The sequence below is a fragment of the Leptonychotes weddellii genome, chromosome 4 (genome assembly GCF_054177405.1).
Source record: "Leptonychotes weddellii isolate Sample4059 chromosome 4, ASM5417740v2, whole genome shotgun sequence".
Lineage (NCBI taxonomy): Eukaryota > Metazoa > Chordata > Mammalia > Carnivora > Phocidae > Leptonychotes > Leptonychotes weddellii.
The window spans coordinates 29,045,581-29,058,008 of NC_138372.1; the positions used below are offsets into that span (position 1 = coordinate 29,045,581).

At 53.8% G+C, this 12,428-nt stretch overlaps 1 protein-coding gene across 2 annotated transcripts in view; it reads left to right on the top strand.

The window, feature by feature from the left end:
• KCNQ4 (potassium voltage-gated channel subfamily Q member 4) overlaps nucleotides 1–8,190 on the top strand; it is a 53,279-nt gene extending 45,089 nt beyond the window's left edge. For both annotated transcript variants that reach the window (XM_006747208.3, XM_081818203.1), the window contains exons 11-14: nucleotides 381–480; nucleotides 2,948–3,079; nucleotides 5,304–5,433; nucleotides 6,005–8,190. In XM_006747208.3, the coding sequence (XP_006747271.3) occupies nucleotides 381–480; nucleotides 2,948–3,079; nucleotides 5,304–5,433; nucleotides 6,005–6,217 (575 nt within the window). In that variant the 3' untranslated portion in view covers nucleotides 6,218–8,190. The remainder of the gene's footprint in view (nucleotides 1–380; nucleotides 481–2,947; nucleotides 3,080–5,303; nucleotides 5,434–6,004) is intronic.
• Nucleotides 8,191–12,428: the final 4,238 nt, after the last annotated feature.

The window sequence follows — 12,428 nt, forward strand, 5'->3', positions numbered from 1 at the left end:
TGTGTGTGTGATTATGTGCAGAGGTCTCAGGTCCCTTGTCTCTGAGGCTCACTGTCCTTGTGGGACCAGTGGGCCTTCCTAATTTGCATCAGGCCAAACCAGATGTGCCCTAAAACAACTCCCACTTACCTGGCCACTGGGCAGATTCTTACCCTGACTGGTCAGAGGGCAGATGGGTGTGCAGGAAGCCAGAATTTTCCAACCTGGGTAACGCAGCCAGGGAGGCAGGAGCCTGGTCTGCCTTGTGCCCGCAGGAAGGTTCTGGACCCTTTCTGAGCCTCTATCTCCTGATCGGTATCTCTAAGGGTGGTTCGGCAGGTGGTGGTAGGAGTTGGGAGGGGCCCCTTCTGCCGCCACCACCCGGGCCCCTAACTTTCCAGAGGGCCCCTCGGAGGAAGTGGCAGAAGAGAAGAGCTACCAGTGTGAGCTCACTGTGGATGACGTCATGCCGGCTGTGAAGACGGTCATCCGCTCCGTCAGGTGAGTCTGAGGCCTGAGGTGCCCCCCCCCGAATCCGTCTGCCACCCATCGCTGCTCCCCATCTGGGGCCTGCCCTCATGGCCAGGCCTGGCCTAGCTCCCGGGCACACCAGCTGCTGCCCGCCTGGCACCCTTGGCTGAGCAGGCTGGTGGGGACCCTGGAGTGTGGGTGGGGTGGGAGGTGGCATATGGCTCCCAGCAGGGTTTGCTCATCCTCTTCACGGCTGGAGGGCTGGCTGGCTAGGGCGGTAGGCTCGGCTGCCCACCACAGTCCCTCTCCTCCACCCGCAGTGTCCTCTCTGCATCTCCCCCCTCCTCCCCCCTAGCTGTGTACCAGCCACTGCCTCTCCCTGCGTCTGTCCTGTGTGCTCTTTCCCTCCAACTCTGTGTCTCAGTTTCATCCTCCTTTTGCTTCTGTGTCTCAAAGTTTCCCTCTCTCCTTGGGTGGCTTGACCTCAGCTTGTCTGTCTCCCTCAGGGCTTCCTCTAGAGCAGTGCTTTTCAAACCACAGGTCACAACAGTTTGAAATCAACTTAGTGAAATCAGTTTAGTGGGCCATGGTCAGCATTTAACAGCAACAACAAAAAGGAATAGAAAATAGTAGAGTGCATTCCCCCACAGGAGTGGCAAATAATGTTGATGAAACCTGTTTCAGTTGTGTGTGTGTGTGTGTTTGTGTGTACTGGCTTCTGATGTAAAACATATTTCTGTTTTTTTTTTTTTTTAGGATTTATTTATTTGAGAGAGAGCGAGCACAAGCAGGGGGAGGGGCAGAGGGAGAGGGAGAGAGAGAATCCCAAGCAGACTCCCCGCTGAGTGTGGAGTCCAAAGACTTTGGGGGCTGGATCTCACCACCCTGAGATCATGACCTGAGCCGAAATCAAGAGTCAGACTCTTAACCGCCTGAGCCACCCAGGCGCCCCGTAAAATGTATTTCTTATGGTGGGTCTTGGTCAAACAAGTTTGCCAGTCCCTGTCGGGCTGACTGTACTGGCTGTCTCCCCGCCTTGACAAGAGTGGCCCAGAGTCTCCTGAGCCCCTTAGCCATGGCTCTGGCTTCCACGCTTCTCTGCGTGGAGTCCTGGCCTAGACCCTGTCTCCAGCCTGCAGCTCTGTAGCTCCAGAGACTCCCTTTACGCCCAGGCCTTCCATGCTCACCTCCTCTCCTCTCTGCCTGATGCATCTACCCACAAGCCTCTTTGTTTTGTGTTCCTTGTAAAATCAGAGTGAGCTGGGCCCCTTGCCACTCCCCAGAGAGTCTGAGGCCTCTCCCCACCCCCTTTTTACACATGCTGTCTCTCTCCTCCAAGTGACCAGCTTCTGGAACACATCGCCCGAGCCGCCACCTGGCCTGGGTCAGGTCTCCTTGGTCACCCCCCAGATCCCTCACACCCAGCATGCCCCAAACCTGCTCTTCCTCCCTGTTCCCATTTCAGGCAGTGGCACCACCATCCACCCCGTTGCCTAAGCCATGGGAATTATTCTGGACTCAGACTTGGAACCTTGAAGTCCCTTTTAGTCCTGAATTGCTCCCAGCTGCCCACTCCCAGCTCAGGCCCAGCCCCTGGGTCTTGTTGTCCTGCCCAAGACTCTGCCCCTCTGGAGCATTCCCCCACACAGGCGGGCAGAATGATCATGCTAACGCAGAGGAAACCCTTCCCCACCACCCCAGCCGCCCATTGCCCAATCTCTGCCAGGGATTCGGGGCTCTTCAGAGTACCTCCTCCCCCTGCCCACACCTCCTTTTCAAGGCCAATCTCTTTCTCTGTCTTCTTACATGCCACCCCACCTCCCCAGGTGGATCAACCCCTTAGCTTCACATTCTGTCCCGGCTACTTTGAACAGAATCTCACTCACATGCCTCTATCTGTGTCCAGAAAGCCTCTTTTCATCCCCCTTTTGCCCTTGGGAAGTATCACTCTCAAGCCTTGTCCTCTGCTCTCCCCAGCTGAGACCCTCCTTCTCATCGTCCCAGACCGCTCTCTCCATTCCTTGACATGGCCCTCGTCACCCCATAATTGTGTGTCCTGTTTCCCACTCCAGAACAGGGCTCCTGAGACCAGGGTTTGGGTCTGATGCCTCTTGGGTGCCCAGGGTCCAGCACAGTGGTGCTAACAAGCATTTGTGGAGTGAATGCAAAAATGTCTTCCCCCAAGCGGTCTTGATCACCAGTGTTCACAGATGTCTGCCCTGTGTCCCAGCTAGCAGGAAGAAACCAGGCCCGGTCCCTGTGCTCCCAGGCTAATGCTACTGTAGATTTAGACACATTAAAAAAAAAAAATACCAAAGAGACATCCGGGGCCTGGGGGTGGACCGTGGTGGGGAGGCAGGGAGGCTGGGAGACCCAGCAGAGGCTGTTTGCAGTGACCCAAGCAGAAGGTGCCCTCATGCTAGGCAAAAGGTTAGCAAAGGGATGGAGAAGGGGCTGGAAAAGAATCCCTTCCCGCAGAGACCCCCTTTCCCGGCAGGATCCTGAAATTCCTGGTGGCCAAAAGGAAATTCAAGGAGACACTGCGACCATACGACGTGAAGGACGTCATCGAGCAGTACTCGGCGGGGCACCTGGACATGCTGGGCCGGATCAAGAGCCTGCAGGCTCGGTGGGTGCGCTGGCAGTGAGGCCGAGGCCCCAGCCCCAAAGCGGGGACTGAGGGCCCGAGCTCCCCACCCGCCTCCCGCCCGCGCCCGAACAGAGCCGCGAGCGCCGCCTAGGGGCCGCTGCGGGAGCTGGAGTTTCTGGCCTGGGCAAGGCTTCTGGCTCACAGCGCGCCACTGAGGCCTGACCCGGCACCTGTCTAGAGCCTGAAGAAGGACCCAGCCGCACGTCCTCTGTGCGAACCCTACTGACCTGCACTCCTCGGGCGACGTCTTTAGATGACTGTTTCCTGGTCCTAAAATAATGGGATTAAAATAATCAATGATCTCCCATCTCCCAAGGGGATAGGCAAATTGTCTTCAATGCTGCCCACCTCTTGCCTCTGGAACCCTCCCGCACCTCTTCTCTCCACCCAGCATATAGGAAGAATTCTTGCACCAAGACCCTAATCACCTACACCTTGCCCTTCTCCTCTTGTGGCCTGCATTCTCACTGCCCATTCATTCTCTTGTTCTCTTAAGAAATAGTCACTCGGCTTTTATTACTTGCCAGACAGTTGGGCTCTGGTGGAAAGCAAGAGTCCCTGCCCTCATGCAGCTTTTATTCTAGTGGAAGAGGACAGATGATAAATAAGATGGAAACTAGACGATATCAGATGATGATCAAAGCTAAGGAGAAACATAAGGGTTAGGGTGTTGGGGTTTGTGATTTTAAATAGGTAAGAAGGTGACATTTGAGAAAAACAAGAAGAAAGGTGGGGCAACCAGCCCTGTGGCTGTTTAAGGGTTTTCAGAGGGAAGAGCAAAGGCTTGGGCAGGTGTCTGGGGTGTTGTTTTAGGAACAGCGAGGAGCCCAACGTGTCTGTTCTGGCCTGATGAATGGCACTTGGACTGTATAAAGCTCCGTGGGCCACTGCACACATGCTGGCGTTCATCCAGGGGGAGGTGCAAGCCTTGGAGAGCTTAGAGCAAAGGACGGACAAGATCTGAGCTGTATTTTTAAAGGAGCACCGTAGGTGCTGTGCTGAGGAGGACCTATAAGGGAGCGAGTGTGGAAGTCAGGAGCCTGCCTCAGACATGCAGGCAAGAAATGATGGGGACTTGGACCGAGGTGGCAGCAGTGGGGGTGGGGAGAAGTATGCAGACTCCAGATAGATTTTAAAGGTAGAGCTGACAGAGTTTTCTGATGGGGTATAAGAGAAAAAAAGAGAGTCGAGGCTGAAGCCAAGGGTTGAGGCTCGAGCAACAGGAAAAAGTTGCCGTTTGTTGACACGGAGAAGGCAACAAGTGCAGCAGGTTTGGCTCAGGTGAGTTGGGAGCTGTTGGGTTATGGGGCCCATTGGACATCTACAGGGAGTGTTGCTCTGGCAGTTAGACTGAGCCGTGTGGACTTCAGAGGAGAGCTGTGGGCTGGAGATACAGATTTGTGTCAACACTGTGCAGAGGCATTGCAAATCGGGAGCTGAAGACGGCACCTACTGAGAGTGCATAGGGAAAAGAGGTCCCAGGAGTGAGCCTTGGGTCCTGCGGTATTTCATGGAGGTAGAGGAGGAACCAGCAAAGGAGAGTGAGAAGGAGAAGTCAGTGAAGTAGGAGGAGAACCGGGAGAAGGTAGTGTTTGCGACCCCACATGAAGGAAGCTCGGGAAGAAGGGTGATCAGATGTGCCGAGTGCTGGAGTGCTGCTAAAAGGTCAAGTATAACGAGGCCTGAGAGTTGATCATCGAATTTAGCAACATGGAGGTCATTTGGGATCTTGGCAACAGTAGTTCTGGTGAGATGGTGGGAATGAAAGCCTGATTGGAGTAGGTTTAAGACAGAAACGGAGGAGAGAAATTGGAGACAGTGGGCAGAGATAAACGCTTTCAAGAATCACGCTGTAAGGGAGAGCAGAAAAATAAGGTGGGACCAGCTCCAGCCTTGTCCACCTTATAACTCGCATTCCCGTTTGGGTCTCTCTTTTCCCAGTCCACCACTTCCCACCTGTCCTCCCACCAGGAAGTTGCTTTACTTGTCATGCTTGTGTGTGGTCCCTCTGCTCGGCTAGTTGGAAAACCCAAAAAGCAGAGGCCCGGCCCCTCCATCCATCTCAGTCTCCATTTGTCAGGACAAAATGGCCCCCTCCCACCCGTGCAGGCTGTGTCTCCCCTTTCAGCAGGCAACCTAGAGTTCTTGAGGGAGGGACGGGTGGCGTGTGTCTGGACCCTTTGACAGTTACTTTCTTCCACAGGGTGGACCAGATTGTGGGCCGGGGGTCCGGGGACCGGAAGGCCCGAGAGAAGGGAGACAAGGGACCCTCCGACACGGAGGCGGTGGATGAGATCAGTATGATGGGACGCGTGGTCAAGGTGGAGAAGCAGGTGAGTATGGGATGGAGTTTCGCTCGTATGGCGGAAGCTGGTCGTCGACCAAGAAGCTCCAGAACGCCGCGGGGCACAGGCAGGGTGCACTTCTCAGAACCACAGCCCAGAACACCAGCCAGGGAGGCCTGATCAGGGCCCACGCGTCCGGGGCCCCACCGGTCCCCGCCCCACAGATAAGTCCCGCCTCCCAGGAAGCCCGCCCACTCCTGCTAGACGACCCCGATAAACCCACCCGCTCCTGCCAAGCCCCGCCTCCAGGTGGCTGTGGTCTCAGATAAACCCGTTCTAAATTTCATCTACTTCCGTGTGAGCCCTCCTCAGTTGTCTGTCTCTAGCTCCCGGACTATTCCAACCAATCACAACTAAATTTCCCTCCGGGAATGAACCCCAGCTTCCCACCTTCGTCCCGCCCTCCGGCCAAGCTCCGCCCTTCCGGTCGCACCTCCCGCGGGAGGAGCCGCGTCTCCCAGAAGCGCCCCTTCCCGGCCAAACCCCGCCTCCTGGCCGCGCTCCTCCTCAAGCCCCGCCCAAGCCCCAAGCCCCGCCTCCAGCCGCGCCCCGCCCCCAGGTGCAGTCCATCGAGCACAAGCTGGACCTGCTGTTGGGCTTCTACTCGCGCTGCCTGCGCTCCGGCACCTCGGCCAGCCTGGGCACCGTGCAAGTGCCGCTCTTCGACCCCGACATCACCTCCGACTACCACAGTCCTGTGGACCACGAGGACATCTCCGTCTCCGCACAGACGCTCAGCATCTCCCGCTCTGTCAGCACCAACATTGACTGAGGGGCTTCTCAGGGGCGGGGCAGCACACGGCCAGCCCCTGGGCCTGGCGCTCGGACCCGCCCCCTGAGGCCTCCGGACTCCTCTCTTACTTGAACTTGCTCCCTTGCGGGGAGAGAGGCCACCTGCAGTATTGAGCTGTCTGGATGGGCGAGATACCCGCCGTGGGGGTGCCAGCGACCCGCCCCATCTCAGGAGCGTGAGATGCCAGGCCACACGGAGGGCAGCAGCAGGGGCTGCCCCGCGGCCTCTGAGCCCCCCCAGTGCCCTGCCCGTTCCATCAAGGCCCTGCATGGCCCGCCTGGCAGGGGCACTGTCCCGGGAGTGGGAGTGGGGCGCTGGGGTCCTGGGCCCTGACCCAGCTTCCAGCTATGCAAGGTGAGGTCTCTGGCCCGCCCTTCGGACCGAGCAGGGAAACCCTCCCGCCAAGTCCCCGCCCCACTTGGGGGTGGGCCCAAGGTGCCCATAGGTACCCACAAGCATAGGACCCTGCCACAAGGCAGTTGGGCACCATATATGCAAACTATGTTAAATATGCAACTTTGGGGACCCCCATGGGGTCCCTCTGCCCCTCCCTTCTTGGGAGATGGGCCCCCAGCAATAGCTGGTCTCAGGCTGCTTGGCCATGACCCCTATCCCTGTTCTTTGGCTTATCACCCGCTCCTCACCCAGCATGGGGCCTGTTTCTCCCTTGCCTCCCCAAGGGCAGTGCTTGGGCTTTTCTTCCCATTCGCAGGTATCCCCTCCCAGGGGCTCCTTCTTCCTGCTGGATGTCCACTCCCCTCCTTGGCCCTCCAGACACATTATAGCACAAGTTTCTGTATTTGCCTCCAAATCTCCCATGGACAGTGCTCCCATGGTCACCCAAAGTTTCCCCGAACATGCAGAAAGTCTCACACTCCCTGACACACACGATCACACACACCTGGAGATGTGCGCACACAGCCGTTCAGCCTTCCTTGGACCTCTGCAGCTGATGCCAGTGGCCTGGCCTTGCAGGGTGATGTCCACTAAGGGGAAGCCTGCCACTCCATCTAAGTAGGAGAGGGAGCTCTGAAGTGACCCCAGGCCTCTCTAGGCCTCACCTCCGAGGTTTACCAGCTCCCTTTTCTCAAGAACATCTACTTCTCACTGGTCCAAGAGCCCTAACTGCTGCTTCTCCTGCCCCCAAGGACCCTCCTTGGCGTTCCTACAGCACAGCTCAGGCCTAGACCACTGGGGGCTGGACAGCACTGGAAAGACCCCAGGCCCTTCTCCAGGGTGGTTATCAGGCCCGCTTCCACTAGACTTGCCCCCTTCCTAGTCACTGTCCCTCCCTGAGAGAATAATAATGCATCTAGCCACTCCTACTTGGCCAGCACGAGCTGTGCATCTGACATGCACAAGCCCTGTTTCCCTGCCTTCTCCACCTCACTCTTCACTTCAGTTGGCAGCCCCCCATACTGGCATAAGTCCCCCCCCTCCACTCCAGGCCCCCAGCACCTCTTTGGTATCCTGACCCTTCTGTCCCTCTTTTGCAAAGCTAATGCAGGGAGCAGGAGCATGATGGGTAGTGGACCGATGGTGACCCTCTGTGGGGTGCCAGGGAACCAGGGGCTCTGCCCAGCTGCCTGCATCTCATGACTGGGGACCTGCATGCACCAGCACCAGGGCTGGGGCTGGATCTTGCTCAGTCCCCTGGTGCCCAGCCTCTGCCCCAACAGACCCTCTGCATGTGACCATCATGCCCTGGATGGAGCCTGTCCTGGCTCACCTCACCTGCACTGCACTGTCCCCAGAGAGCCACCCTCTAACCCCTCAGAGACAGAGCTGTGGAGAGGGGCAGGAGAATGGGATTACCCTGTGACCAAAGGAGATTTGGGATGAAGCCCTCCCTCCTACGACCGAGTTCCCCCCACAACCCAGTTCTCGGACATGCAAGTACCTCACTTTGTTAACTTATTAACTTATTGGTTTCATTAAAGTTTTCAGTAGGAGGTGGTTGCTTTTCCTGTTCAGTGGCGGTGGGGTGGCGTACCTGGTCTGGGGGTTGGGATGAAGAAATTTGGATTAGTCAGCGCTCTTTTGGTTGTAAACAACAAAAACCTAATGCATTATAGCTTAAAGAAAAAAAAAAAGAAAGAAAGAAAATGGAACCTATTAGCCTGGCTGGATAACTAAACCGTCAGGTGGATAGAGTGGTTTTCGGCACAGCTAGAGCTGGGTGCGTAACGTGTCCGGGCTCTGCCTTCTGTCTCAGCCTCCCTCTCAGGCAGGCTGACCTCTCATGATGACCCCTGGTACTTACACATTTACCTGCTCTTGGCTTAGGGCCCCCAGTGAAAAGTGAGTACCTGTTTCCTAATAGTATGTGTCAGTCAGGGTCCACTTAGGAAAACAGAAACTAGGCTAGGTTTTCAACAAGGAGAATTTACAAAAGGGGCTGGATTACACTGCTGTAGGGGGGCTCAAAGAGCAAAAAGAACACTAAGATAGCTGAGAGGGGATCCTTGCAGGCAACAGCTGTCTCTCTTAAGGCTGCAGGAATAGGGGAGAGGTTGAGGTTAGCAGAACCCACAGGCTTGATTGCGAGAGTGCTGTAGTGCTAGGGCTCAAGAATCTGAAAAGGGGGTCTGGCTGGCTGGTCCTAGTACCTCTTGGGGGTACAGTGAAGCTTGTCTGGGAGCGCAGGAAAACAGCTGACGCCTGGTGTCAACTATTGGCATTAGGCTGCGCCGATAAACTTACAGTCAAAGGAAGAAGGAAGTCTCCACTCCTCCTGCCTTCCAACCTTTCCCCAATGCCCCTTATTGTCAAGGCCAGCCAACAGAGGTAATGTGGTTTGCAGAATCCCAGCTTCAGGATCCCAGAGCAGAGTACAGAAGGCTGTGTTTGGGACTAAAAGACCGTAGCTTCATAACTGGCACAGTCCACCCCTTTGGGCACTCAGGATCCATATACATCATTCCACACACAGTTGAACCTCCATATAATAACAGTAGCTTCCACCTAATCAGATGAAGCTACCCTGCATATAAATGAAGACACGAACCCTCTCCCCTCAAATAGAGTCCCACCGTCCAATAGATGTATCTATCTCCAGGAGTTCATCATTGAATCCATATTTGGATGATGTTAATTACTCCTCTAAATCAGTTAGAAGCCCACCTACAACTAAACAGTAAACTGTAGGGGCGCCTGGGTGGCTCAGTCGTTAAGTGTCTGCCTTCGGCTCAGGTCATGATCCCAGGGTCCTGGGATCAAGCCCCACATCGGGCTCTCTGCTCCGTGGGAAGCCTGCTTCTCTCTCTCCCACTCCCCCTGCTTGTGTTCTCTCTCCCTGTCTCTCTCTGTCAAAAAAATAAATAAAATCTTTTTAAAAAAATAAACAGTAAACTGTAAAGTTAGCAATCACAATCTTTTTATAAAATAATAGGGGAGAAGGAGGAGGGAGGAGGAAACTAATTGCTTAGTATACAATACACACACACACACACACCAAGCAAGGAAGAAAATATGCATAAGTGCAGGACACCTCCTTCTGGTAACTGGTCCCAGTGCCATAGTTGATAGATACTTGTTAGTTGAGTAAGTGTATATATACAAAATATATATATATTTTGCTAATTGGGTAAATGTGTGTGTGTATGTATTTGTCATTCTTTCATCTATAATTGCCCTTAGCCAGGACATCAGCTAGTCAGGGTTCTTTACGTGGTAGAATGACCCATAATTAATCCTGGAGGGTCTGAATGTTCCGTGGTCCTGCACAGTTTGGGGTGCCAAAGCTTTTTGCTAACTTTTACTATTGTCTAGGAAGTACTAAGAGGGGCCCGAAGGATCCCTGGGTTCTAGACACAGTCCTCCCCATCCTTACTGTGCACAGCATCCCAATTTCCCTTTGGTGAAGAGGACCAGTCAGACAGCCGGTACGGTAACTCTTTCTTTGCTGGTTTAGTGGCGTGAGAAGTCCAGAATGGCCAGTTAGAAGTTTCAACTTCCAATTCAATGAAAACTATTTCTTCCCTTCCTTTGAGAACAAAGACCTCCAAACGAGTGGAGCCCAACACTGTGGGGACAAGAAGCAAAAGTTCTGTGAGTGGGCCTAGTGGGCTGAATAATCGCCACCCTAGGATATCAGATCCTAATCTCTGGAACCTGTAAATGTTCCCTTATAAGGAAAAAGGATCTTTGTAGATGTGATTAAGTTAATGATCTTGACATGGGGAGATAATCCCGGATTATCCAGTGGGCCCTAAATCCAATTGTAAATGTCCTCTTAAGAGAGGGAGGCAGAGGGAAATCTCACACACAGAGAAGAGGAGGAGGCAATATGAAGACAGAAGCAGAATTGGAGGAGCATGGCCACCGGAAGCTGGAAAAGCCAAGGAACGATTCTCTCCTAGCTTCTGGAGGGAGCACAGGCCTGCCGACACCTTGATTTAGGCCCCAGTGAAGCTGACGGTGAATTTCTGACCTCCAGAACTGTGAGACAATAAATTCTGTTGTTTTAAGTCACCCAGTTTATAGTAATTTGTTTTTTTTTTTAAAGAATTTTATTTATTTATTTGACAGAGAGAGACAAAGCGAGAGAAGGAACACGGCAGGGGGAGTGGGAGAGGGAGAAGCAGGCTTCCCGCCGAGCAGGGAGCCCGATGCGGGGCCCGATCCCAAGACCCTGGGATCATGACCTGAGCCGAAGGCAGACGCTTAACGACTGAGCCACCCAGGAGCCCCACAGATTTTATTTATTTATTTGAGAGAGAGAGAATGAGAGACAGAGAGCAGGAGAGGGAGGAGGGTCAGAGGGAGAAGCAGACTCCCTGCTGAGCAGGGAGCCCGATGTGGGACTCGATCCCGGGACTCCAGGATCATGACCTGAGCCGAAGGCAGTCGCTCAACCAACTGAGCCACCCAGGTGCCCTCTATAGTAATTTGTTATGGCAACTACAAGAAACTAATCCCGTGGGTTATTTGGTGTAACAGTGAGAGACGCTATTGATTCCTGGAACGGTATATTTTGGTCGTGTTAATGAGGATAAATCACTGTGCCCTCTATGATGGGAAGGACCCAAGGAATCAAATGGCATCAGGTGGCTAGATGAATCCCTACAGAATAATGATGTATTGGGTATTCAACGTTTGTCTCTGCCAGTGGTAGACTGGACATAGGGTAATGGCATTAACCAGGGCAGCTTTGGTGGGGTAAGTCCATTTTGTTGAACCTGTAAGTAGTCACCATTCTAGCTACCATGACCACACTGGGCAAGAGCATGTTGGGCCAGCACTGGAGGAGTTGCAGAAAGAGGCCAACTGGTGTCTTTGGGAGGCGCCCTCTTAGCCATCTGATTATCAAGAGCCTCCCCTGCCATGGGTGCTCTTTGGTGAGATTTCGCATGGGACAGAAATACTTTAACACTCTGTGGCCATTTCTGAAAGTCCATCTGAATACCTCATACCAAGTCCTCTGATTCTGTGCTTTTTTTTTTTTTTTAAAGATTTTATTTATTTATTTAATTGACAGAGAGAGAGCGACACAGCAAGAGAGGGAACACAAGCAGGGGGAGTGGGAGAGGGAGAAGCAGGCTTCCGGCTGAGCAGGGAGCCCGATGCGGGGCTCGATCCCAGGACCCTGGGATCACGACCTGAGCCAAAGGCAGACGCTTAACCGACTGAGCCACCCAGGCACCCCTGATTCTGTGCTTTTTAAGTTGCTGACCATGCAGCCAAACCATTAGCCATTGCCCAGGAACCAGTGTTGATCCAGTACCAAATGTACTTGGGAACTTGGTGGTGGTGAATATTCCAGCTAGAGAGTGCGGCATGTGTAAGGGTCCAGAGGCACCAGAGAGTGTGGTACAAAGGAACAGAAAGAAGTTCCTGTGGTGGGTCCAGAGAGCAAAGGAGAAAGTGGTGCAAGCTGGGGAATTAGACAGAAGGTCAAGGTCTGCAGGTTTATGATTCCACAAATCATTCCAAAGAGATAGGACTTAACTGTGAGGGCATTTGGGGGCCAACTAAAGATGTTAACCAGGGGTGAAACCAGGATAGATTTCCATTTTAGAAAGTTTTCTTCCTCGGATGGAAGATGGATTTGAGGGAGCAAGCCTGGGTGCTCCCAGTTGGAGACTGCTGCAGAAATTCGAGCAGGAGATGTTGTTAAGCTAGACAAGTCCCACAGCATTTCTGTAATTGAGTAAATGTCTGTGGAGCACCTGCTCTATGTCAGGTCCTG